Here is a 27,172-nt window from a genome sequence, read left to right as displayed (position 1 = left end):
ACCAGCTGAACAGTGCCTGTTCACCACTACCGTCTCGCCTTCTGCCGAGCTCTTCAGAAACGTGGAGTGACTTTGGCAGATCAATACCCTTCCCTATGTGAGTGAGAAGCTGGCAACTTGCTGGAAACAAGACCAGCAAGCCATGACCCTTCTCCAGACGTCCACCTCTAGAATAGAATTTGATGGCGTTCAGCGCTATGCCTCCCTAGCATGGAGTGAAGACTTGCCAAAGACCCAAGGTGTACTGCCAAAAGATCGAGAAGCTGCAGAAGGCAGGTTACGTGTCACTGGTGCCACCCGAGGTAGCTGAACAATCTACTGAGTCCTGGTTTATACCCCACCATATTGTGCATCACAATGGAAAGGATAGGATTGTGTTTAACTGTTCGTTCCAGCATAAAGGATAGTCGCTCAATGACCTGTTCCCTGGACCAACATTGGGACCATCCCTGCTCTGTGGCCTCCTCAGATTCCGTCAACATGCCGTAGCTGTAAGTGGTGACATCAAAGGCATGTTTCCTCAGATCCGCCTCTTACCAGTTGACAAACCGGTGCTACTCTTCATCTGGCAGAACATGCATAGAACTGAAGAACCGAGCATCTATGAGTGGCAGGTCTTGCCATTCAGCACGACTTGTAGTCCCTGTTGCGCCATCTACGCTCTGCAGCAACACGTTCAGGACAACATAGGAGCCAACGAAGAGCTTGTGAAGTTTTACGTGGACAACTGCCTTCAAAGCATCCCCTCTGCCGATGAAGCAAGAAACCTTGCTAATGGACTGTGGCAGTTGCTCCATACTGGAGGCTTTGAGATACGACAGTGGGCTAGCAATGTACCAACTGTCATCAAGCACCTACCACCCGAGGCCAGATCAGAAAGCAGCAAACTGTGGCTTTCCCAAAGTAGCACGCATCTCCAGGAACTAACCCTGTGGCTATGTTGGAACTGCCTCAGAGACTCCTTGGGATACAAGCACAACACTGTGGAGCGCTCCAAACCTACAATGACGAATATCTACAGCATGCTCACCCTTCAATACAACCCACTAGGCTAAATCACGCCTTTCACAACCCAAGCCAATGTACTCGTCCAGGACCTGTGGAAAGAAGGGATAGGTTGGGATGACCCCATTCAGCTCAGAGGCTGCTGGACAGATGGCTTGTCTGGGAACAAGACATTCCTGACCTTTTCCAGATGGAACTCCCCAGAACTTACACACCACCATATGCTGACAGTCGACCAGAGATCTGCACATATTCGGTGATGCGTCAGAGAGAGCATATGGCTCTGTTGCCTACATGTGGACTGTGGATGACCAGAAGCAAGTAAACATTTACTTCGTTCTGGCCAGGTCTCGCATTGCGCCAAAGAAGCAGCTGTTGATGCCACGCTTGGAGTTGAGTTCTGCATTCACTGGAGCTCAGCTGGCCAGTGTCCTCCAAGCAGAACTCACCCTGCCCATCGGACAAGTCATCCTCTGGTCCAATTCCACCACAGTCCTTCATTGGCTCAAGTCAGAATCTTGTAGATACAAGGTCTTTGTAGGAACTCGAGTTACAGAGATTCAGAACCTTACGGATGTAGCCAACTGGAGGTATGTGGATACCGCGAACCACCCAGCGGATCACATCACTCGGTCCATGCCATCATGTCAAACCGGTCTATACCTTCTAACAGTCGTCTGGGTCCCTTGTTTCCTGAGTATGATAAGGATTCGGGACTCCTTAGAGTTGGCTTTAGACTGCGAAGAGCAAAGCACCTGGAGATGGATGCTATGCACCCCATCGTCTTGGATCCAAATCATCTGCTGACCAAGCTACTCATTCAAGATTTCGACGAGACTCTCCTCCATCCCGGCCCAGAGAGGGTTCTGGCAGAACAGAGTCATAGACACTGGATTCTGCGGGGAAGGGAAGCCATCCGGAAGTTTCAGCAAACCTGTTTGCAATGGCAAAGATTGATCGCCAAACCTGAAGTTCCAAATATGGCGGACTTACCTTCTGCTCGTCTGCAACTGTACAAGCCACCCTTTTACTCTACCGGAGTGAATTGTTTCGGACTATTCAAAATAAAAATCGGACGTCGCAACGAAAAGAGATGGGGCATCGTCTACAAATGCATTGAGCAGCCGCTGCACCCACTTGGACCTCCTGGAGAGCCTGGATGCCGATACCTTCCTGATGTCTCTAACATGCTGACCAGACCGGACACGTCGCGTGCGCGAGCGTCGCAAAATAAATTTTGAAATCCATGTTATTCAATTATTGCACCCACACTGCTTGCGCGCGCCAACGAGCGTCTGCGACACCAAGGGCTAAAATAGATGTCGTTCCTATTTCTGACGCAGATCGCGCCGCAAGTCCTGCCTCTCCCATCTCCTCATTGGTTTATAGAAGCAGGTACCCACGTGCCATCTCCTCATTGGTTTATAGAAGCAGGTACCCACGTGCCATCTCCTCATTGGTTATACCCACGTGGGTGATAGAAAGACGAACTGTTTTGCCGGTAGTCGTGGTAATACAATGAAAGTTTAGATGCGATCACCATATAATTTAAATGATGAAAAGGCCTGGAAGGAGGAGAGATGACTAGAAACGATTCAGTTGGCCGTTTTATGTGTGGATTAATTGTCGGAGTAGAGATCCTTGTGCATTTCAGGTAAAATAACAACTCAATGTTTATATCCCAGGACAAATTAGCTAGCAACAGCAAGCTAGCTAAATAGGACAAATTAATGTTAGCTAGCAAGTGCAAGCTAACTAGCTAAATTACCATACATGTTTAATGCTTTTCGACCTGTCCCCAAATTAATGTCATTGGTTCAGAGTTTGTTTTGATATTTTAACCTGCGTGTCGTGATCGCGTTTGGTGTGGGGGGGAAAAATAAATTTATGCACGATAGCGCACGATGGCGCACGCACGCAGCCGGTTTGGGCAAGGTGTAAGACGCTTCATTGCACGTCGAGGCAAGCCTTTCGAGCTTCTTTCGGACAATGGTACGAACTTCGTTGGAGGAGACCGAGAACTGCGAGAGGCCTTCAAAGTGATGGCCCCCCCACCTGAAGGAACAGTTGGCCGAGCAGAGGATAACATTCCAGTTAAACCCGCCAAGCCCTCACTTTGTTGGAACGTGGGAAAGAAAGGTGAACTCAGTGAAGATTGCTCTCAAGGTCATACTCAAGGAACAGACCAACACTGAAACCGTGCTCTGCACTGTGCTTACCGAAGTGGAGGGAATCTTCAACGCAAAACCCCTTGGGTACCTCTCCTCCGATGTCACGGACCCAGATCCCGTCACACGAGCCTACTAATGGGACGCTACAACACATCTCTTCCTCAGATTTTGTATGACTCCAGTAACATCCTAGGGAAACGCTGCTGAAGGCATAGCCAAGTCCTTGCCAATTTATTTTGGTCCCAGTTCGTTTGCTATTACTTGCCAAGTCTACAGGAAAGATAGAAGTGGAGGAAGGATGGAAGAGAACTAACTGTGGATCAAGTGGTTCTCATCGTGGACCCTCAGCTCCCTCGAGTTCTCTGACCTGTCGGGAAGGTGAGTCATACTTACCCCGGAGCTGATGGACGTATTTGGACTGCTGCTATCCAGGTCAAGGGTTAGACTTACCTACGACCAGTGGCCCGGCTGGTGCAGATCCCAGCCATCCTTGATGACGATGCAGAAGAACCTGTCACCTAGAACAGACTTTCCATCTGGTTAGAATGTCGTAGCAGACATTCGGGGCGGCTGTGTAAGAAAGCCTGTCCCTTTAAGAACTCCGTAATGACATCACAGCTATCACAAGCTGGCAGAGTGTTTAGTTCATTACCAAGTGCAGCTCGCCAACTACTGCTGTGAACACAAATCTCAGTTTTGGACATTATTTCCTTTCTGACCAATTTATTCATCACTGTGCATGAACACCAAAACTGTAAGTAAGACCACATCTTGTATGGATAAACAGTTAATTGGATAATCACAGCTGATTGACATGGCACAGAATTGCAAACATTGTTAATCTCCAATCAACATTAAAGAACCCTAAACTGAGGACCTGTCTCTCTAACCGTCTCTCTAGTCTTATAGGAGTACAATGTCCATAACTTCACCTACTCAATCAGTGTATAACTTCCAGAGGCATTACCCTCTAATTCACAACCTGTAGAAACATTTGAAGAATTATCAATGAAAACAGGATGCACCTGAGATACATTTCGAGTCTCATAGCAAAGGGTCTGAATACTTATGTAAATAAGGTATTTCTGTTGTTTAAATTTTTATAAATTTGCAAAAATTTATAAAAACCTGTTTTCGCTTTGTCATTATGGGATATTGTGCGTAGATTGATGAGGGATTTAAAAAAAAAATCTATTTTAGAATTAGGCTGTAATGTAACACAATTTGGAAAAAGGGAATGGTGTCTGAATACTTTCCGAATGCATTGTATATGCCCATATATGCATATATACTGTGTGTATCCAAACATACACTATATATACAAAAGTATATGGACACCATTAAAATTAGTGGATTCAGTTAAATCAAATCAAATTTTATTTGTCACATACACATGGTTAGCAGATGTTAATGCGAGTGTAGCGAAATGCTTGTGCTTCTAGTTCTGACCATGCAGTAACATCTAGCAAGTAATCTAACAATTTCACAAGAACTACCTTATACACACAAGTGTAAAGGAATGAATAAAAATATGTACATAAGAATATATGGACGAGCGATGGCCGAACGGCATAGGCAAGATGCAGTAGATGGTATAGAGTACAGTATATACATATGAGATGACTGATGTAGGGTATGTAAACATTATATAAAGTGGCATTGTTTAAAGTGGCTAGTGATACATTTATTACATCAACATTTTTATTAGTTATTTCAGCCACAACCGTTGCTGACAGGCCCATTACTGAAGAGCTCAGTGACTTTCAACGTGGCACCGTCATAGGATGCCACCTTTCCAACTAGTCAGTTCGTCAAATTTCTGCCCTAGTAGAACTGCCCCGGTCAACTGTAAGTGATGTTATTGTGAAGTGGAAACATCTAGGAGCAACAACAGCTCAGCCACAAAGTTGTAAGCCACACTAGATCAGAGAACGAGACCGCCGGTTGCTGAAGCCCGTAGCGCTTAAAAATCTTCTGTCCTCGGTTGCAACAATCACTACCCAGTTACAAACTGCCTCTGGAAGCAAAGTCAGCATAATAACTGTTGGTCGGGTGCTTCATGAAATGGGTTTCCATGTCTGAGCAGCCTAAGACCACCAAGTGCAATGCCAAGCGTCGACTGGAGTGGTGTAAAGCTTGCCACCATTGGACTCTGAAGCAGTGGAAATTGGCAACGCGTTCTCTGGAGTTGGAGTGATTAATTTCACTTCACCATCTGGCAGTCCGACAGACAAATCTGGGTTTGACAGATGTCAGGAGAATGCTACCTGCCCGAATGCATAGTGCCAACTATAACGTTTGGTGGCGGAGGAATCATGGTCTGGGGCTGTTTTTCATGGTTCGGGCTTGGCCCCCTTTCTAGTGAATGGAAATCTTAACGCTACAGCATACAACAACATTCTAAATGATTCTGTGCTTCCAACTTTGTGGCAACAGTTTGGGAAGGCCCTTTCCCGTTTTAGCATGACAATGCCCCCCGTACACAAAGCAAGGTCCATACAGAAATGGTTTGTTGATATCAGTGTGGAAGAACTTGACTGGCCTGCACAGAGTCCTGACCTCAACCCCATCGAACACCTTTGGTATGAATTGGAACACCGACTGCGAACAAGGCCTAATCGCTAAACATCAGTGTCCGACCTCACTAATGCTCTTGTGGCTGAATGGAAGCAAGTTCCCGCAGCAATGTTCCAACATCTAGCGGAAAGCTTCCCCAGAATAGTGGAGGCTGTTATAGCAGCAAAGGGGGGGACCAACTCCATATTAATGCCCATGATTTTGGAATGAGATGTTTGATGAGCAGGTGTCCATATAATTTTGGCCATGTTGTGCATATTGTCACACTCCACTTACCAAGACCATTGCCAAATAAGGCACGCTGTCACCTGCTTTTAAAGTAAGCATTGCGGTGGTACCCCCCAGCACATCTAGCATCTCTAAGGGAGTGTATTTCATACCAAACCCCTCCCTTGAGATGACATAGAGGCACCTTCTCTAAATCACGATTTCAAAAAGAGCTAGATTTACTACTAAAAGACCAAAATATATAACTTTTGCAATGAACTGTCAAAATGAAGATCAGAATGAATGTGTTTCGCTATAACTAAGCCTTAAACATTTGTTTTTTATGAAAACTTTAAGAGCATAATAGTCTAGGCCACCGGACATCATCTATTTGTTATTAATAATATCCTATTTCTTCTCCAATTTCAGCATGTTGTGAACACAAAACGTCTTTGGTGATCTCCAAATAATTTCATGGAACTTCCATGTCGGCACCTAGTTAGCCTGGGATAGTTACTAACAGGACCCAAACTGTAGTTGTAGTAGCTAACCTTCCTGATAGCCACTAGCACAGGTGGAATACACTGGGATTTACAAATGTTCATAGACACGTGCAAAAATAACTGCTTTCCAAACGTCGCTCTTTGGTTGGGTCTTTTGCCCATTTATCAGCAAAGATAAAATAGCAATAATTCCATACAGGCAGATGTTATTACCCCGCCTGGTTTCTGCAGCCGAATTGCCCGGAGACCAGGTTGTATTACAGGTACGTAGGCTAATCTTAGTTCCATAATGTCAACGGTGAGAACTGTATGCTCTCCATACCTGTGCATCCCTACTTCCTGGTCACCTGTGCGCCAATATACATGTGACCTGTGACCGATGACCCAACACATAGTGCCCTCTAGTGTACAAATGATGTGGAATACACAAATGGACAACAACCACAAAAGTAGGCCGAAATGGCTCTTACAGCAGTAATGGTATAGACTTTATACCAGAGAAGGCTGTTGGGAGGGGCTATAGTAGGATGGGCTCATTGTAATGGCTGGAATGGAATCAACTGGACAGAGTCAGACATGTGTTTGGTGTGTCTGGTACCATTTCAAAGATTCCATTCCAGCCATTATAATGAGCCTGTCCTCCCAGAGCTCCCCACACCAGCCCCCTCTGCTTTATACCATTGGAACAATGACAACCTGCAAGGTAAGGTTACATACAAAAGCATCATATTGTAAGTTATCTCACATTGCAACTTATTCTGATGATTAAAGGGCAGGGGGGAAAAGATATAGAACAAGTCCATTTTCAACGGCTGTTAGAGCGAGTTTGTTATTTTTGGGGTAGGCTTTCTTTGCTTTTTTTATAGCCCAAGAGCTGACTTTGGAGTTTAACCATGGGAGGTCCCCCTCCCTCTGATGCTGAAGGCCAGTGGGCCTGATCCAAAAAGCATATTTCCTAGAAAGCTTCACTTCCTTGCCAAGAATATCATTGTGTTTATTGTTCATTCTTATCAATGCACAGCCTGTCCAGAAACAACATACAGACACTTAAATATTCAGCGCCATGCCCTTCATCTTTTAAGTAGAAAAGTGTGCTTGTATGTGCATGCATGAGTGTATGTGTATGTGTGTGAATGTTTGTGTATGCGCACGTGCATGGATTTACGTGTATATGTGTGTGTGTGTGTGTGTGTGTGAGCGAGAGAGAGAGAGAGAAAAAATGAGAGTGTGTGTGTATCACATTCAAACCATATCCAAGGATACTGACTAACAGATGCAGTTCCAATGATGGATGTGATAATGATGTTTGCTCATTCAATGATGATGAGGGGATGATGTTTCAGCTTCAGCGTAGTAGACCATTGGGAGAATTGTCCACACATCCAAGAGAGTCATTTGGTGATATTGGGGGTTATGGGCATGCTGACAAATTACTATTCACATGCATCTAGGTCAGGGGTTTATCCAGTGAGGTTTCAGGTTAAAATAATCTACCAAAGTAAAAAATATAATATAATAATATGATGGTGTATTATTTATTATGTGGGTCTATGCAACACTACAACAGAGTGACAGGACAGGTGCATCTCACATACTAAATGTTTCCCAGGTGACTGTAAGCATACCTGTTTTTCCAGCATTATCATCCTCTCAGATTCATGACCTTAAAATCTCTTCTCGTGCATGTTCAGGATATATTATCTTTTCTTCTGCACCAGCATCCAGCATTTTGATAACGATATTATCCACAGTGATGCTCGTGCATCAAATTAGCGTGTATGTGTAACAGTATAACTTTAAACCGTCCCCTCGCCCCGACACGGGCGCGAACCAGGGACCTTCTGCACACATCAACAACGGTCGCCCACGAAGCATCGTTACCCATCGCGCCACAAAGGCCGCGGCCCTTGCAGAGCAAGGTGCAACCCTACTTCTAGGTTTCCGAGCAAGTGACGTAACTGATTGAAATGCTACTAGCGCGTACCCGCTAACTAGCTAGCCATTTCACATCCGTTACACTCACCCCCCTTTCAACCTCCTCCTTTTCCGCAGCAACCAGTGATCCGGGTTACGGCACCAATGTAACAGTATAACTTTAAACCGTCCCCTCGCCCCGACACGGGCGCGAACCAGGGACCTTCTGCACACATCAACAACGGTCGCCCACGAAGCATCGTTACCCATCGCGCCACAAAGGCCGCGGCCCTTGCAGAGCAAGGTGCAACCCTACTTCTAGGTTTCCGAGCAAGTGACGTAACTGATTGAAATGCTACTAGCGCGTACCCGCTAACTAGCTAGCCATTTCACATCCGTTACATATGTTTACCCTTGTGGAAATGTCCAGTGAGTCCAGCACCACCTTGAGATGACATGTACTGTAGTAGGACAACAGTTACTGTACTAGTCTATTCAGCTATTAGTCTAAACTACACAGTAAATTGCAGCATTCGTGCATTTAATTTCTAGCTTCATCCTCTATCTTGATTATGCCCTCCTGCAACCATAGGAAGCATGCAATGCGCATTGGTCTGATTTGAACAATTTCATGCGATTTCTTTATTTGCAATTGTTAATTTAACCCCCCCCCCAAATAGTCATACAAATGAAGTTAACTAAATAAATAAAAAATACAAATTACGGGTCATATAATGCCTGATCCTATCATTTTGCTTTGGTGTACATAGCAGCATCACGCAGTGACTTATTCTGTCCACTTATGTTCAAAATAAACTTTTGGAGGAAATGATTTACAGCTGTGCACTGAGACTGGCAAAAAAGAACAACTGGCCTACCTATGTCAAATATCTATTTACTGCCTTCTGTCCGGCTCTTAGGTAGCAGCCAGACGCATACATTTTTTTTTTTACAGTATGCTCGACCTTAAGCTTCTAAAAACATTGATGCTCTTGAACACCCCAACACCCAACCAAATCGCAAATCGATACTATGTTCTTGAACAAGTCCCTACGCACTGCATTGTGGGAACTTATGTAAAATCAAGATGGCAGCTTCCTGTGCGAGAACTGTCGGTAAGATCGGCTGGCACATTTTGGAGTCTCCAGTATGTCTTGCTGGAAATATTGCCTCTCTGGTTCCAAGGGTCTCGCTGCATAGATCAAGCAGGGCACACGGAACGGGCGGTTCAGGATTCCGATCCAAACTGCCCTTCTCCCCTCTGCGCGGTGGCCGTGTCCTGGGTTGTGCGTTCCTGCTTGGAGGGGGACTTGGCTTGTATAAAACAATACAGTTGTCTGTCCAACATCACCTTGCTGAAGAAGAAGAAGCAAAGGTAATAGGCAATAATATTAGCTATGAAATGTATTTTCATTGATGTCCATATAGTCTACCTGAAGCAAAGCATGTCAGGTGGATTGTGTCAGCTGACAACCTGTCTGTGGTTTGCCTAATAAATCAGACCTGTACACAATGGAACGCATCGCCACATTTGGGACTACTGGCTGGTGTGCTTTTGTCATGTAGTTTGCCCAATGTTACATCCACTGTCAACCAAATTTGGCCTTTTTAAATATTTGCAGTTAATAAAATTGACTTTTTCTGACTTGTATCTCTTCCACAGGCTTATTCTGATGGTAGCCTGAAGTTGACCCTGTACCAGTACAAGACCTGCCCGTTCTGCAGTAAAGTGCGAGCTTTTCTGGACTACCATCAGCTTCCATATGAGATTGTGGAGGTCAACCCCGTCATGAGGAAGGAAATCAGGTGGTCAACTTACAGAAAAATGCCAATCCTAATGGTGAACGATGATGTGGTAAGGGGGGACAGAGTCACTCTGCATGGCTTGGTATTAGCTAGCAGATCCGACCCGCTTATTTACAGCTGCACTAGGGTCAGACAGGCTTCCTGTATATATATGGCTCGGAAAACGTACCTCATTCCAGGGATAAGAAGTGCGTTCTCCGAATAGTCCCATTATCCTAACTGTTACAAAGAGAAGATTGAACGACTGCTAGTTTTTTAGCAGTTGCTCAGTCTTCTGTGTAACAGTGGGGATAATGGGACAATTCGGAGTACATATCTCGCACCGGCTCTACAGTGGCTTAATCTACACAGGAAGCCTGTCCGACCATAGTGCACCTGTAAGCAAGTGGGTCGGATCTGCTGGCTAGGCTTGGTATTAGTTACAGGTGTGTATGGGATGATGGAAAACTTGTCATGTGATCGCTCTCCTTCTGTGCTCTTGACCTATCAGCAACTGAACGATTCCTCAGTAATAATCAGCGCTTTGAAGACACAGTTGGTGAGCAAGTAAGTAGCTACCTCCCGAGAAGTGTTCTAGTTGTTTTTTTACATAGTGTTCCTTCTTGATCATGATAACTAAGCATTCTGAATTCTCTCTCTTCCTCCAGAGATAAAACCATCTCAGAGATTCTGCGCTGTTACCCAGAGATGAAAGCGGTCAATGAGAAGGGGAAGGAGGTGACAGAGTTCAACAACAAGTACTGGGTAATGGTGAATGAAGCTGAAGGTCAGACGATGTACCCAGAGAAAGACTCCAGAAAGTAGGTGAACACATTGGATGCCAAATTACTGCTGCCCATAATGACAATTCTCAGTGCATGGGATATTAATGAAAATGAATGTATCTGTCCAAACCTCCCTAAAGACATACTGTGCATCACTACTCTTGATAGATTCTGTCAAGCATCATCTAGGCTTAAATGTCCCTTTCTCTTTACTGTCCATCTTCTTCAGAGAGGAGATCAAATGGCGTAAGTGGGCAGATGATTGGCTGGTTCACCTGATCTCGCCCAACGTGTACCGGTCCACTGGAGAGGCCCTGGCCTCCTTTGACTATATTGTCCGTGAGGGCAAGTTTGGCACTTATGAGGGCTTCTTTGCAAAGTATGTTGGAGCAGCTGCCATGTTTGTCATCTCAAAAAGACTGAAAAGTAGGTGGGTGACAATTTTTTGTGTGATTGTCTGATATATAACTAGCCAATAATGCTTAGTGATGAGCTCTGTTTAAATTGAATGCCTCTATCCTGCAGACACAACTTGCAGGATGATGTGAGACAGGATCTGTACAAGGCAGTCAATGAGTGGGTGGCGGCCATTGGCAAGAAGTTGTTCATGGGTGGAGACCAGCCCAATCTGGCTGACCTGGTAAGAGCATCACATCTGTCATTAAAGTATTATCTTAGACTTCTAGAACTTGTATTGTCTACTTTGTCTCAGATGCAGATTTCCTGATGAGACTATTTGTTTACAATAGCCAAAGTGTGTTTTGCTGATTGTCCTTGACTCTCCTTTCTGCAGGCAGTGTATGGGATTCTGAGAGTGATGGAGGGTCTTGAGGCCTGGAATGACATGATGGAGAACACCAAGGTGAAGAGCTGGTACAGACGCATGGAGAAAGCTACAGAAAGCCATGAGGACCATAACTGATCCTGCTCAAAACATTGACCAGCACTAGGAGACTTGAATTCAGTAGCACTTCCAGCCTTAAGACTAAATCTGTAGATGTCATGAGATGGGAAAAGTGATTGCGTTAAGTAAAGACTGCATGATGGGCAATAACATTTTGTCCCAAGGACCTTTTCCACCTGTTGCAATTTACAGAAATCTACTTCCAACCTTGATATATTGTCTGTGAAAATGCACCCAATGATTTGTTGATTTTCTTTAAAAAACTGGAAGCAATTAGCTGTTTAGATACTTGTTTACTGTCTACCTGGTGTCCCTGCAGACTTGAACAACGTGTATGACATGGGTAAAACCAAATTGGCAGTTTTAAATTTAGTGCAAAACATTACCTCCAGTCTTAGCATTTTAGGTTCCATTTTTATTTGCCCCCGTTTTATTTTCAACAAGCTAATGTTACATTTGATGACTTAATGTAATTTTCCCTCTAGGTTTGATCTTCCATAAGTTATGAAAGTAGGAAATACACTTGTAATGCTTTGATGGAAAGTATACTCAATTATGGCTACCTGTTTCAGGATTTTCTTGTTAACTACCTGACTGCTTATTCTACCTCAGATGTCTGTCAGTCAGATTGAATTATGAGCAGAAAATGTATTCTCAATTATGCAGGATATAGCTTGGTGTTAGTGTGCAAAGTGAAATGGGTATAATAATTTGGGAGCTACCATTGGACAAACTGGTTGAAATTGTTATGTATTAACCAGCCTAATGATGTGCATACATATAAAAATAAGTAAACAATGTATCATGTTTTAATTGAGTTACACTTGTATTATTCATTTCACTCTAAGACTGCATTTAGACAGGCAGCCCAATTATGATCGGTTTTCATCTGCTCTGAAAATGATCTGGGATTGGGCTGCCTGTGAACGCAGCCTTAACGGTTTGGTACAAGCTCAGCACTAACAGAGTGGTAAATGCAAACCTTCAATCCTCACACTATATAAAAACAGTTAATTACATGTAAATGTACAAATTATAAACATGTTGGTGGATTCCATTATGACCACACTGACAATATGACTTGAATAGGGGATGTCATGATTGAGTAATCAGATCTAAAAGCAGTCAACAAAAAATAAATACAAATAGAAACAAAGGGAAAGAAATCCCTCAGTTTAAAATAAGTCATACGATATGAATTTGGTAAAGCAAAATAATCACATTGCAGTGAATCAGAAAAAAAACGGGGAAAAGCCTTGAACTGTACAGCAAGAAGCTACATAACTACCTTAATTGTATAATGTTCTCAACAATGGTAAGGAGAAAAACAACAACGGATGACTATGCAGTAGGATTAGCACGAAGATTGGATACAATGGTTCATGTTGCAGTCACGATACAAGCCAGTTAGTATAGTTGGCTAAAACCAAATTATAAGTATACATACTATTAAGCAAATTGATCAGAATATAGTGCATCATTGCAAACATAACTTCCACATCAAGACAGAGCTTCTCTACCTAGTGCATTCTATGAGTTGTGGACTGAGGTGATGCAGCCTTGAATCCAACTGATGCATCATGTCCAAAACCTTCTTTCCCATCCTTCCCCCACTCAGGATCTCCAGAAGTGGGAGCTCAGCTGGCCTTTGGGGGGAGGGATCTGCCTGCTTCTTAATGAACTCTGATAGGGAGACAAAAAAGAAAACACAGGATCATTTTTGACCAATTTTAAGAGTTCAGTAGGTTTTAAAGACAGTGCATCAGTGTCAGTTAAACAACGGTGCCTATGATACTGTGCTATACTTGGCCTTGCAGCTTGGCCTTGCAGCACACTCACCTCCAGGAACTGCTTAAGCCTCGTGACTGAGCCCGCCTGCCCTTGGCTGGTGACAGCTTCAATCCTAAGAGAGAACAAATGACAACATGAAGTCTGAGCATTGAAAGAGCGGCCAAGGTAGAGTGTACCACAAAGTCACAGCAGACTATTTTGTTCTGATGTAAAACTGAACTGCTGAGAGTGGTGATTGTACCTTGGCAAGTATTCCTCTTGGATGAGCAGAATGAGCTTCCAAAACTGAACCTGATACTGCGTCATCAGGGCGTTGCCACAGACCTAAGGGAAGACCGAGAACAGTGGACGTCAGTGACCTGCATAAAATGTCTAGTCCAGAGACCGTCTTTGGAGACAGGTGTCAGAGACATGACTCATCACCTCTAGGAAGTCAAAAAGGAGTGTTGCCGTAACGTCTGCCAGGGGCTCCATGTTCAGCATCTGAGCCAGCCAGCGCCAGCCGTTGTTCAGCCCATGTGGGGCAGGCTGGAGGGGTGGACACAATGATAATAATAAAGGTCAGCCTAATAACAGTATACAATTGGGGGGGTCAGTGAAGTGTTTTGACATAGTTAGTGATATTAGCATTCGTTATATAAACAATGTAGGATTGTCGATACCCCCTGCTTGGAGCCATTAGGCCATCGGAGCTGTATGATAGCAGCATAGAGGCGGATCATTCCTGACATCCTCTTCAAAAAGCTGTCCTGAGCCTCCACCCCTCCATCTTCCACACGGTAGCCTAAGATTCTGGTGGGACACAAAACAACACTTCAGCCAGAGCAACTAACCTCATTTGCTAAGATCGTGTAAGCAACTCACTTGAAATGCAGCATAGGTGTTTTCAACCCAAAGTCATGGAATTACATCAATTTCTGTTTCATTACAGTTCGTTCCAGATGCATTGCAAAACAGTGTGATGCCTCACTGACTTCTGATATTCCTCTACAGATGTGCCATCCTTCATAGGTGGGTAGTGGGGCACGGCGTAGGGGCATTTCTTATGAAGGTGGGCGAGGATGAGGTCTCCGACTTTGGGGTGAAGCTCCCACACCCCGGAGGCCACCACAGCGATGGGGAAGGCTGCCTCGTGGTGGGACGCCACCTCCTCTTCTCCTTGTTTCTAGAGAAACAAATTGACAAGGAAGCATTTAAGAGCTCTATGAAAACAAGACACTACAGTCTTTTATTTGTATGACTACGGGAGTATAAAACGTAACAGAAAAATTCAGCAATGTATGGAAGAGACCATACAGACCAATAGTCCTGTGTCTCCAGCAGTTCAAGCCAAGGTCATGTGGACTCACCACAAACTTCTCGGCCAGTTTGTAGCTGACAAAGTCCAGGCCGTTGGGATGCTGGGAGGTGGAGACAGACTTCCCTCCGGATACCACTGATCTCCCAGACAACAGCTTGTCAATCTTGTCAAATATTTCCCTGAGCTTGGAACCTGGGTATTTGACAAACATGGCGCAGACAATTTCAATCTCACAATTATTATAGCAATGTTCACCTTCTTTCACTTTACCATAGATATAATGAGTGTCATTATAAGCTTCTGAGCCCTCTGCATAACCCAGACGCACCCGAGATACTGGAGATCTGGCTGACAGGGATTGTGGCTGCCTTCTGGAGCTCCATTCTTAGTTTCTTTGTCTGAAAAACAAATATAAAAGGTAATAGGAACAAAAAGGTAATGTTGCCAATCGTTTGTAATTGAGCTTTTAATGTGAAGGTGTATCATAATGTGGGAACTGCATTTTCCTATACTGGCACAGTTCATTCCTCACCCATGCACAGTTTCAACCAACCTGGATATCCTTAGTGTTGTTCAAGCCTTCAAAAGCCTGTGCACACTGGTTAGCGGAGTCCTGCAGCTCTTGGTACCACTTCAGAGTGCTCTGCTCGGCTTTAGTCTGCAGGCCTTTGGAAAGAAGAGTCCTTTTTAAACCCCTTGTTCACTACCTAACCTTTCACTCATTCGTACATACCCTATGTAATCAAATAAAGACATTTTTATCCATCCATTTATCCTCCCTCTCCTTACCCTTTTTCCGTGCCTTCTCTTTGGCTGACAGAGCTGCACTCTTCTTCTGCTCTTCCTGCTGGGCCTGCAGCACTGCCATCTTCCTGCGCTCCTCTTCCTCCTCCTGCTCCTTCTTCCTCTTCTCCTGGGCCTGGGCAGCTGCCTCCTGCATCACCCGGATCAGTGACCTCATCTCATGCAGTGCCCGCTCTGCCACCGTCATGTCCTCCACACTGGGGAACTCCCCCTACACAATCACAATCACAACCACTTACCCATATTGACCAGAGCAAGGACATAAACAGGATGAAAACAATAGATGGTATTCCCCGCTCCCCCATAGCATGGGTCTACTTCGACAAAGACACATACAACCATAGATGAGGGATAAAGAGAATCACACTGACCTCTGCTGTCATGCGCACCACCTCTGACACCTGGGAGCATAGCTGGTTGGCACGGGTGCTATAGGATGTGAGATCAGGGGAGGGGCCTGACTGGGTGGGTGCGGCCGGCTCCAGGAGCTGATTGAGTTGAAGTATCTCTTCCTGGATGGCGTTGAGAGCACGCAGTCTCTCCCTACCCTCCACCTGTCTCTGCCTCTCAAATTCCGCCTCCCGCAAACGCTGTTGCTCCGCTTCCCGCAGGCGCAGGTTCAGGATCTGTCAGGGGCGGAGGAGGTTTTTCAACCTATATCTGAATACGACTGTTTTGCATTTTGCTTTCTGAAGTTCCAGTGGTTAAACTTTCAATACCTTTATTCTGTTTTTGTGCTCTTCTTTCAACTTTTCTTGGCGCCCAATGCTTTCTTGTGTTCTTTTAAACAAGAGAAAGACAAGCAGCAAATTAAGATTCTTGACATTTAAACACATTTTCAATTCTGTCACAGGGACAGCAGCATATTGGTAGGTGAAAAGGAGACAATTATGCTTTAGAGATAAAAACAAGCAGGGTGTACTCTCTGTCCATCATGTCCCGCATACTCTGGTACTCCTGTCTCTGCTTCAGCTCCATCAACTCCTCAAAGCGTTTGAGCTGCTCCGACTCACGGCTCGCAACTGAGGCCACCAGCTTCTCCTGCAGCTCCTGCCTCAGACTCAGCTCCATCTGCACCAGGAAATTCAAGGGTCTAGATTAGGTATGAAATGCTAGCTTAACATAATGCCATGGTTCTCACATATACAGTACCAGTCAAAAGTTTGGACACACCTACTCATTCAAGGGTTTTTCTTTATTTGTACTATTTTCTACATTGTATAATAATAGTCAAGACATCAAAACTATGAAATAACACATATGGAATCATGTAGTAACCAAAAAAAGTGATAAACGTGTGGGAACTCTTCAAAGTAGCCACCCTTTGCCTTGATGACAGCTTTGCACACTCTTGGCATTCTCTCAACCAGCTTCACCTGGAATGCTTCTTCAACAGTCTTGAAGTAGTTCCCACATATGCTGAGCACTTGTTGGGTGCATTTCCTTCACTCTGCGTTCCAACTCATCCCAAACCATCTCAATTGGGTTGAGGTTGGGTGATTGTGCAGGCCAGGTCATCCGATACAGCACTCCATCAGTCTCCTTCTTGGTCAAATAGCCTTACACGGCCTGGAGGTGTGTTTAGGGTCATTGTCCTGTTGAAAAACAAATGATAGTCCCACTATGCGCAAACCAAATGGGATGGCGTATCGCTGCAGAATACTGTGGTAACCATGCTGGTTAAGTGTGCCTTCAATTCTAAATAAAAATGATTGACAGTGTCACCAGCAAAGCACCCCCACACCATCACACCTCCTCCATGCTTCACAATGGGAACCACACATGCGGAGATTATCCTTTCACCTACTCTGCGTCTCACAAAGACAGCGGTTGGAACCAGAATTCTCAAATTTGGACTCATCAGACCAAAGGATATTGCTCGTGTTTCTTGTCCCAAGCAAGTCTCTTCTTCTTATTGGTTCCCTTTAGTAGTGGTTTCTTAGCAGCAATTTGACCATGAAGGCCTGATTCACGCAGTCTCCTCTGAACAGTTGATCTTGAGAAGTGTCTGTTACTTGAACTCTGTGAAGCACTTATTTGGGCTGCAATTTCTGAGGCTGGTAACTCTAATGAACGTATCCTCTGCAGCAGAGTTAACTCTGGGTCTTCATTTCTTGTGGCGGTCCTCATGAGAGCCAGTTTCATCATAGTGCTTGATAGTTTTTGCGACTGCATTTGAAGAAACTTTCAAAGTTCTTGAAATGTTCCGTATTGACTGACCTTCATGTCTTAAAGTAATGATGGACTGTCATTTCTCTTTAACTTATTTGAGCCGTTCTTGCCATAATATGGACTTGGCCTTTTACCAAATAGGGCTGTCTTCTGTATACCACCCCTACCAACACAACTGATAGGCTCAAACGCATTAAGGAAAGAAAATCCACAAATTGATTTTTAAAAAGGCACACCTGTTAATTGAAATGCATTCCAGGTGACTACCTCATGAAGCTAGTTGCGAGAATGCCAAGAGTGTGCAAAGCTGTCATCAAGGCAAAGGGTGGCTACTTTGAATAATCTAAAATCTATTTTGATTTGTTTAACAATTTTTGGGATACAACATGATTCCATGTGTGTTATTTCATAGTTTTGATGTCTTCACTATTATTCTACAATGTAGAAAATAGTAAAAATAAAGAAAAACCCTGGAAGGAGTAGGTGTGTCCAAACTTTTGACTGGTACTGTATATATTTTGTTATGGTACACGAGACACCTGTCTGATGCACGCCTGTCTGAGTGGACTAATACATTGCGGAGGCCGCGGGGATGGCACACCAATATCACATTTACCATTCTAATCTACAATGTTTGTTTGGTTATGGTAATTGCTGTTAATGCATTCAATATATTATTATGCCATGTTGATGCATGAACAAGATAACTAAGAAGAAAAAAAGACAAAAGCTTTTGCAACCTTAGCTTTGGCACGATGTTTCTCCTCACAAATGCGTATACATCCTTCCATTTGAGTTGCCCTGGGAGACAGCAGGGAGATGGTGGGGGGGGGAATGGGGTTGGTGACTGGACTGAGATCGTCGCTGGCATCTGGGGCACTGTCCTCATCACCAACAATCTGCTGTGGATCGATATGAAAACAAATGTGGTGAATACATACAAATGTAAAACAAATTGTGTGCAGAGGGAGTAACAAAATGGTATAAACAGAGCAGGAAAGAGACTTGCCTGCTTTGTGTCTTTCTTCAACCTGGGGACCAGTAGTGGAGAAGAGAGGGGAGTGGGCTGAGCATTGGCTGAAGGGAAGGGGCTGGTTGAGGAGACTGGGGCCTCCTCAGACAGGCCTGGGCTTGGGTCACGGGAAGCAGAGCCCAAAGAGCAGGTCTTCTGAAGCGCTCGAGGGCTCATGTTAAGCCTCTTCAAGATGAGCCCAGAGAGTGGGGACAAGCTAGGAGCTTCATTACAACCTGACAAAATATCCTGCAGGGGACGAGAAAGGATCATACCAGTAACGTTAGGCTATATCACATATCTAATCCAATGAAATGCTTATTTAAAACGTGTCCAATGTTGGCTAGAATACTGAAATCGTAGACATGCCATGGTCCAGCTAGGTAGCAGGCTAATAATTATATTGGTGATGTTGTAACTTTGTTTTAGTCAGTTAGCGAATGCAGAACATGCGAAACAACTTTGAACCTTTGAGCTAACGTTATATATGTGAAGCCGTTAGCTAGCATGCTAACGTTGACGTTCATTACCTCCCCCTTTTCGAGCCAGTCTGGGTTGTATTTCAGTCTTCCCTTTGGTGAGCTTTTCAAGGCCTCCAATGTATCCCATCGTAAACTTTCAGCAGGCATTTTGGCGTGTAAATAAACACACGACAAACACGTTAAGAGAGGTGATTGTTAGGCTAGCTGCTGAATGCGGTATAAGTGCCACTGAAAGTCAAACTCCGACGTGGTCCATTTCCGACTCTGATATATCTATGGTTCCGAGTCAAGGCTGTTTATCCTCAAAGCTACTTTGCCCTCATAATGGGTAAAATCGTAACATATTGTGAACAATGTTCATCTAAATACTGGGGGTAAAAGCTGGATAACTATCTAGATTTTTTCCTTCATTTTCTGAGTCTTTTTGTGAAACACACCAGACTGTCCACTCTCATTTTAAGCTTTTGTTATTGTTTTGTTAAACAGTACAGTACATTTCAACTGAATATAAAAAATAGAACTCATACAACTCATACAAAATATTTCTAAGAATATTCAATCCGATTGGTGAGTGTGTGTGTCGAGAGCTTAATAGCACAGAGTCACCAAACACATTACAATACAAAGCTTTGAGAAACTGAACATAATTCTGCAGGCTGCGGTTTGTGGAGTCAGATTGTTCCAGTCTCTCCTTCAGGTTCCTCAACTGATTCCGGAATATTCATTCCATCTGCAAAGAAAGAAAGACTTCCATATCAGTTCAGTTTGACAAAGTTATCATAGTTGTTGTATCATTCCTTTTTATGGTGTTCAGATTTTATAGTTTGTATAAATAGTATTCCTGTCCATTGAAATTGTTTGCAAAGTTGTAACAAATATTTTACTAGATATTGGATGTATAATGTATAACACATATAGATAACTCTCTAGAAAACGAGGTCTTTGGGTTAAAATGTCTCACTCACATCCTCTTTGCTGACTGAGCTCTGTCCTACTGAGTCCCAGCTGGCTCTCCAGGTCCAGAGCCTTGGCCTGGCTGAACCTCTTTGAATAAAGCCCGCTGTAGGCTCTGATCCACCTAAAAGTTGAAGAAGTCCAACCGAAATTATCAAGTTGACACTTAGAACATAAACATTTAAAAAATGCGAAAATAAAATCTTGAGACTGAAACATAAACTGAAAGACTGCACAGGTATTTGAGTGATGTTCAGTAGTAAGACAGACCTGTCTCTGTCCGGCCTTGAGGGGCTGCTCCAGCTGCTTGGAGAGGATGCTGCACTCCCAGACCTGCTCCTCAAGCTGTTTCTGGGTGCTGTGATTCGTCTCTGAGATCTCCAGCTTTAAGCAGTAGTCCTCTGACTCTAAGCGGGCCCTCTGAACCTGCAGCACAATTGTCACATATCAATTCAAAATCTATGCTACAGACTGGATAGCATGCAGCATTATAGCTAGATTATAACACCTTGATTGAAGTACAGCCGACACTCCGATAGGCTGATCAACTGTACCTTGCTCTTATAGTTTTCCACCTGGCTCTCTAGCTTCTTGACTGAACTCTTCAGCTGCTGGGCGTCAGACTGGGACTGCGTCAGGTTCTCCTCTGCAGCAGACAGGGTGGTCTCAAAAAGAAGATCCACAAATAACCTGACATTCAAAGTTACAGAATGTTTTGTCATCTTCAGTCCTTATCAAGGTTTGATATTCTATACTTTTTACACTTGATGACTGAAAGTAAAGAGAAACATATATTTACCTTCAGTCTCTGGTTCTCTAGTTTGTTGACGGAGTTGCCAGAGGTGAAGTCGGATCAGGAGCCCACCCGTCTCAGCACGGCCTTTCTCCACCACAGTGTGGATCTGTGCAGTCATCTCAGTCACCTGGCTGCATAGACAGACAACAGAGCACATAATCCAGTAATCAGAAAGGAAGAAATGCCTGCAAAATACACTTATTTCAAGGTTTTGGACAACTTATTTTTTACAAGGTCATTTGCCAAAGACAAACCATTATGAATCATTCATATGAAACATGTCTTGAATGCCTCATGGTAGTCACAATTACTCACTTCTTGAGAACAGTGATTTCCACTTCAAGCTGCCTTTTTGCAGTCATCTCTTTGGAGTGGCGGGCACACAAGCTCTCAGCTGAAAAAAGGGCCTCTGCCACCTTAGTATCCTGAATGATGGCATACAAATACATAGGGCAGTGTGACACTTGGACCGCTTGTTAATAGTGTGACACTTGGACCGCTTGGTAATGTACAGTGGGGCAAAAAAGTATTTAGTCAGCCACCAATTGTGCAAGTTCTCCCACTTAAAAAGATGAGAGAGGCCTGTAATTTTCATCATAGGTACACTTCAACTATGACAGACAAAATGAGAAAAAAAATCCAGAAAATCACATTGTAGGATTTTTAATGAATTTATTTGCAAATTATGGTGGAAAATAAGTATTTGGTCACCTACAAACAAGCAAGATTTCTGGCTCTCACAGACCTGTAACTTCTTCTTTAAGAGGCTCCTCTGTCCTCCACTCGTGACCTGTATTAATGGCACCTGTTTGAACTTGTTATCAGTATAAAAGACACCTGTCCACAACCTCAAACAGTCACACTCCAAACTCCACTATGGCCAAGACCAAAGAGCTGTCAAAGGACACCAGAAACAAAATTGTAGACCTGCACCAGGCTGGGAAGACTGAATCTGCAATAGGTAAGCAGCTTGGTTTGAAGAAATCAACTGTGGGAGCAATTATTAGGAAATGGAAGACATACAAGACCACTGATAATCTCCCTCGATCTGGGGCTCCACGCAAGATCTCACCCCGTGGGGTCAAATTGATCACAAGAACTGTGAGCAAAAATCCCAGAACCACACGGGGGACCTAGTGAATGACCTGCAGAGAGCTGGGACCAAAGTAACAAAGCCTACCATCAGTAACACACTACGCCGCCAGGGACTCAAATCCTGCAGTGCCAGACGTGTCCGCCTGCTTAAGCCAGTACATGTCCAGGCCCGTCTGAAGTTTGCTAGAGAGCATTTGGATGATCCAGAAGAAGATTGGGAGACTGTCATATGGTCAGATGAAATCAAAATAGAACTTTTTGGTAAAAACTCAACTCGTCGTGTTTGGAGGACAAAGAATGCTGATTTGCATCCAAAGAACACCATACCTACTGTGAAGCATGGGGGTGGAAACATCATGCTTTGGGGCTGTTTTTCTGCAAAGGGACCAGGACGACTGATCCGTGTAAAGGAAAGAATGAATGGGGCCATGTATCGTGAGATTTTGAGTGAAAACCTCCTTCCATCAGCAAGGGCATTGAAGATGAAACGTGGCTGGGTCTTTCAGCATGACAATGATCCCAAACACACCACCCGGGCAACGAAGGAGTGGCTTCGTAAGAAGCATTTCAAGGTCCTGGAGTGGCCTAGCCAGTCTCCAGATCTCAACCCCATAGAAAATCTTTGGAGGGAGTTGAAAGTCCGTGTTGCCCAGCAACAGCCCCAAAACATCACTGCTCTAGAGGAGATCTACATGGAGGAATGGGCCAAAATACCAGCAACAGTGTGTGAAAACCTTGTGAAGACTTACAGAAAACGTTTGACCTCTATCATTGCCAACAAAGGGTATATAACAAAGTATTGAGAAACTTTTGTTATTGACCAAATACTTATTTTCCACCATAATTTGCAAATAAATTCATAAAAAATTCTACAATGTGATTTTCTGGATTTTCTTTTCTCATTTTGTCTGTCATAGTTGAAGTGTACCTATGATGAAAATTACAGGCCTCTCTCATCTTTTTAAGTGGGAGAACTTGCACAATTGGTGGCTGACTAAATACTTTTTTGCCCCACTGTATCTACATGTGTTCCTCCCATATAATATAATTCACAGGATCACACCCAACCACCTTGTTGCCATCCAAACACCACATGTCCACCCGTGAGAGTAGCCTGAGGACCTGTTAGTGTCAGACCTTCTCCAGCAGCTTTGCAGAGAGCTGTCTGGTTGAATCCTCACTGTGCTCTGTTCTCTGCCTCTGTGTCTGGTCTGCCTGCTTCAGACTCTCTTTGTCCTCTTCACTCTGCTGCTTCAGCTCCTCCAGCTGCTCCAGCAAGGCCTGTATCTCCTCCTGCTGTACCTCCTTTGTTGAGTTTTGCAGCAAGATGCTGAAAGCCAGAAAAGCAGAAACAACATTTGAAATGTCATCTATGACAATGGATAAGCACCACACAGAGTGAAAGGAAAATTCCGTGATGGATACACACCACTGTTTCTGCTTCTTTGCCCGCCAGTCTCTCCAGTAGGCCTTGCCTCTGCTTTGATGTCCTCAATGATTCTGTCTATCAATTAATACCATTTTCTTTTTGAAGAATGCTCAATATATGGGGCATTGAACAGTCAGCCTTGTGCAGACTCTGTGCATGAGGAAACAGAATCAATAGAACATATTTTCTGGTACTGTCCATCTGTGGCTTGCTTTTGGAGTCAGGTCCAGGAATGGTTGTTATGTCATAATATCAGAGTTCAGATTGACCTGCAAACTGCATTGTTATGGGATCTGGAAAACCACGATCAGTCAATGGAAAATATCATTATACTCTTGGGTAAAACATTTATTTTTAGGGCAATATCGGTATACATTTTTACAAATAGGGAGGTTCAGGAACCCCAGTAAGACATCATAGTAAAATGGAGGGATGTATTGCAAAAGGAAATAGCAAAATGGCATTATACTGGGAAAGATGGGTTAATCTGTGGACATCGGTGGGTTGGAGTTAAGATCTGAATGAATGGTGGATTGGCGGCTGTGGGTGAAAATACAGCACTTGAAGAGAGGAAATTCTGAATATTTAATGATTTAACGACATGTACCGTAGATGTGACCGAAATAGCTGTAAGTAGCAGTAAAAGTATTGTTGTCAGTTAGTTTACTCCAATTAGGGTAGGGATGGTAGAGAAGGGGGGGAAAGTATAAAGGGAAAACATTTAAAATAAGGGATTGGAAATTATGCAAACATTTAAAATGATAGAACCTACAATCTATCTGCAATATTAAAACATTTTTGTTCTTCCAATCAAAATATAAGACCACAATTCTTATTGTCATTTCCCATTTTCCTGCAAAGACACTGTCCTTGTCAATATAAGCAAGTCCATGTATTGGGGAGAGTACCTCTTGTTCATGGCACTCCCTGAAGAATTCTCGGAGAGTGCAGCTCACCTTTTCACGCCACCCATAGTCTCATTCAGGGCTGTCAACTGTGTGGCCACTGCCACCCCATCAATATCTGCTTCTACCAGCTTCCTCAGTAGCATGTCTCTTTCCCCATGTAGAGTCCCCGACTCAGCCCTGCACGAAATGGAAAGATTAAAACCAAGCTAGTCCTAAACTGCCTCACACATTTTTACATTGTCTTGTGAAAGTTTGTAAACGTATGCATGATGACTAAATGTGCTCATGTCATGATATTACTCCACACCTGTTGTGGCCAGTCTCCCACCTCTTCCTTTGGGAGTGTTGGAGGGAGATGTTCTCTCGTTTTCCAAGGTCCAGGTCTTTGGTGGAATCCAGCAGATCCTCCTCCTGCTCGTCGATGACATGCTGGCATGCACTCAGATACTCAGACTGGTGCGCCAGCAGACGCTCCTTCTTCCGCAGCCTAATCTGATCATCAAAAGCAGACAGAAACACACACACACACACACCCAGTTTCTTTGTTTACAGGACACATTTATGCAACAAAGAATAAGGCACTGGATATTGCTGATTGCCAGTTAGATCTTTGCTCTGTATGTTGTGATAGTGGGATAGCCTCTTCTAGGGTTTGTTGGGTAAGGGGCAAACATTGAACTGTACACACTATACATTATCAACTGACATACCTCATTCTTCAGGGATCAAACATCCATCATGAGTCTATCAATCTTTTTTCCATATTTGTTACGCTGGCCATGTTCTCTGCTCTTGTTCATCCTCATGAGACAGGTCAGCCAACTGCTCCAGACAGTAGGCCCCTGAGAGACATGAAAATCAATATTGATAGTATATCTAATGATATCATGCGTGATATACCTTTGGGAATAGTGAGCAATGATGTATGTTTATAAATGTGAAATGTAAGCAATGTCCATTGCACTGGATGAAAATGTATCTGTGAGGAGCAGATCAATTACTTGCAGGACCTCCCACTTGTGTCTTCCGGAGTAGAGGTTCTTCCTGGGTCCAGCACCCAGGGGACCATGGCACATAGGTGCCCAATATCACCTTTGATGTGTACCTCTTTGATTGGCAGTCATTGCTTAACTGTTATAGGCCCACTTCATTTCAAAGGTTGAATCAGTGTTTAGAACTCTATTGACTAAACGTTTACTAACCTGTGGGGTCTTTTCAGTGCAGCTCTTCTGACATCTTCAGGTGTACATTGTACAGGTCTGGTCTCTGGCACGTGGACATGCAATGCCAATGGTGGTGAAGAATCACGCGTTTTCAACCAATAACTTAATCTAGAATTGGAGCACACGATAGAGCATAATTTGCACTAGTAGGCCAACTAGCTGCTAGAAATTCACACAAGACAACCTGAGATAATCATACCACGATAAGAACAGTACCCGGGAGGGAGCATGTTCATGATCACTCCATGCATGACCAGCAAGCTAAATCTCAACAGATGTTCTTTATTCATAACCGGATTATGAATAAAAAAACGGGTTTGGCAAAAGTGAGTGATTTGTTAACCTGCTAAATCTCTACCGACGGGATCGGATCCGGTCATCTCTAAAGATATCGGTCTGGTGATTGGAGAACATTCCTTGGACCCGCGTTTTAATTCGCGTTGCCAATAGCAACGAGAAATCCTCTGCAACATGTAAAATTACCGCAAAATATCATGCGATAACTCATTCGACCATCCTTGTAAACATGACGTAGTTTTCCAGGCCATGGGGTGCTCAAACGAACCAAATTTGAGGGATACATTTCGAATATTATATGAATTGGTTGTAAATGTCCTAAGCAAGCACCATTTATTTTCTTAACTGTTTCGTCCGATCTCGCTCGTTCCTGATCTGCATGACTGCACACATATGAAAGAGTAACTAGTATCATTGCATAAGTAAGTTGGCGGGCAGAGACAACCGTCGGAACTTCGGCTGAAAACACTTGTTTCACTGTATTTGTGTGTGATAATGCTCGTCGAAGCCTGTGTTGTGGATGGATTCGGTGACTTGTTCTAGTTAAAGCGTAAATAAGTGTTTACTTGTTCTGCAGGTCCAGCGGACAAGAATTGGCTTTTGAGAAAGATGACAACTTTATCCACTGTCGACTTGCGCCCTCTCACATGATACTGTTATAGGGAAACTAGGAGTGCCCGTCGAGTGGTTCGAACCCCCTCAGGGCTAACAGACATGACTTTCGGCGGAGACATTTCATCTGGTGTACTGGACAGTTGTCACACGCACCTTGGTGGGTTGGGAGTTAAAATAGACTTCGGCATATGATTTTGATTGTGGTGTGTCTAGTCTCATCCATCAAACGTGTCTGGCAACCAAGTGGGGTGTTTCTAAATTGAAGGCACCAATGCCATACACCTATCTACCTTATGCGGTTTGTTTTGTAACGGCCAAAGTCTAACCAAAAAGCAATTTGAGGAATCGGCGCAGACATTCGGGGCTTTGATAACTAACCGATTGCTAAATTATTGTACCATCAACACTTCCTATGACTTTAAACATTCAGAAGTGGACAACTC

General features: G+C 43.9%; 2 protein-coding genes and 1 long non-coding RNA gene across 5 annotated transcripts; 1 reads left to right on the top strand and 2 right to left on the bottom strand.

Moving 5' to 3' along the window:
• Positions 1 to 9,447: 9,447 nt before the first annotated feature.
• Positions 9,448 to 12,646, top strand: LOC120063144 (prostaglandin E synthase 2-like). 2 transcript variants are annotated; one of them, XR_005478475.1, is made up of 7 exons: positions 9,448 to 9,752; positions 10,041 to 10,232; positions 10,674 to 10,729; positions 10,831 to 10,983; positions 11,177 to 11,373; positions 11,473 to 11,587; positions 11,741 to 11,858. XR_005478475.1 is itself a non-coding variant. In XM_039013330.1 (7 exons), exons 1-7 carry the CDS (start codon positions 9,465 to 9,467, stop codon positions 11,867 to 11,869), a joined length of 1,134 nt encoding a protein of 377 aa, XP_038869258.1. In that variant the 5' UTR covers positions 9,448 to 9,464; the 3' UTR covers positions 11,870 to 12,646. The 2 variants fall into 2 exon arrangements, 1 of the variants encoding a protein (XP_038869258.1); XM_039013330.1 differs by having other exon boundaries at positions 11,177 to 11,377; positions 11,741 to 12,646.
• gle1 (GLE1 RNA export mediator) lies at positions 12,246 to 20,788 on the bottom strand. Of its 2 annotated transcripts, none has more exons than XM_039013328.1 (18): positions 20,637 to 20,788; positions 20,378 to 20,490; positions 19,461 to 20,142; positions 18,928 to 19,179; positions 18,659 to 18,820; positions 16,669 to 16,817; positions 16,466 to 16,526; positions 16,118 to 16,372; positions 15,732 to 15,957; positions 15,496 to 15,608; positions 15,271 to 15,340; positions 14,992 to 15,134; positions 14,617 to 14,807; positions 14,305 to 14,434; positions 14,066 to 14,170; positions 13,884 to 13,966; positions 13,691 to 13,754; positions 12,246 to 13,534 (listed from the first exon to the last, which is right to left on the bottom strand). In XM_039013328.1, the coding sequence occupies exons 3-18, from the start codon at positions 19,557 to 19,559 to the stop codon at positions 13,466 to 13,468; spliced, it is 2,172 nt and encodes a 723-aa protein (XP_038869256.1). In that variant the 5' UTR covers positions 19,560 to 20,142; positions 20,378 to 20,490; positions 20,637 to 20,788; the 3' UTR covers positions 12,246 to 13,465. The 2 variants fall into 2 exon arrangements, with proteins under 2 accessions (XP_038869256.1, XP_038869257.1); XM_039013329.1 differs by having other exon boundaries at positions 18,659 to 18,817.
• Positions 20,789 to 24,907: 4,119 nt separating this feature from the next.
• Positions 24,908 to 26,348, bottom strand: LOC120063145. The gene is made up of 3 exons (XR_005478476.1): positions 25,797 to 26,348; positions 25,305 to 25,436; positions 24,908 to 25,086 (listed from the first exon to the last, which is right to left on the bottom strand). It is a non-coding gene; the product is annotated as an uncharacterized LOC120063145 (long non-coding RNA).
• Positions 26,349 to 27,172: the final 824 nt, after the last annotated feature.

The sequence above is a fragment of the Salvelinus namaycush genome, chromosome 18 (genome assembly GCF_016432855.1).
Source record: "Salvelinus namaycush isolate Seneca chromosome 18, SaNama_1.0, whole genome shotgun sequence".
Lineage (NCBI taxonomy): Eukaryota > Metazoa > Chordata > Actinopteri > Salmoniformes > Salmonidae > Salvelinus > Salvelinus namaycush.
Note: the sequence above shows the minus strand (reverse complement) of the source record. Positions and strands in the feature narration are given on the sequence as shown.

Coding starts and splice junctions, on each gene's coding strand:
- LOC120063144 (XM_039013330.1), top strand. CDS start 9,465: ATGGCAGCTTCCTGTGCGAGAACTGTCGGTAAGATCGGCTGGCACATT. Junction 9,753..10,040: donor CTGAAGAAGAAGAAGCAAAG/GTAATAGGCAAT, acceptor TCTCTTCCACAG/GCTTATTCTGATGGTAGCCT. Junction 10,730..10,830: donor AAGACACAGTTGGTGAGCAA/GTAAGTAGCTAC, acceptor CTCTTCCTCCAG/AGATAAAACCATCTCAGAGA.
- gle1 (XM_039013328.1), bottom strand. CDS start 19,559: ATGCCTGCTGAAAGTTTACGATGGGATACATTGGAGGCCTTGAAAAGC. Junction 16,818..18,658: donor AACATCGTGCCAAAGCTAAG/GTTGCAAAAGCT, acceptor TTCCTGGTGCAG/ATGGAGCTGAGTCTGAGGCA. Junction 16,527..16,668: donor CGGGACATGATGGACAGAGA/GTACACCCTGCT, acceptor CTTGTTTAAAAG/AACACAAGAAAGCATTGGGC.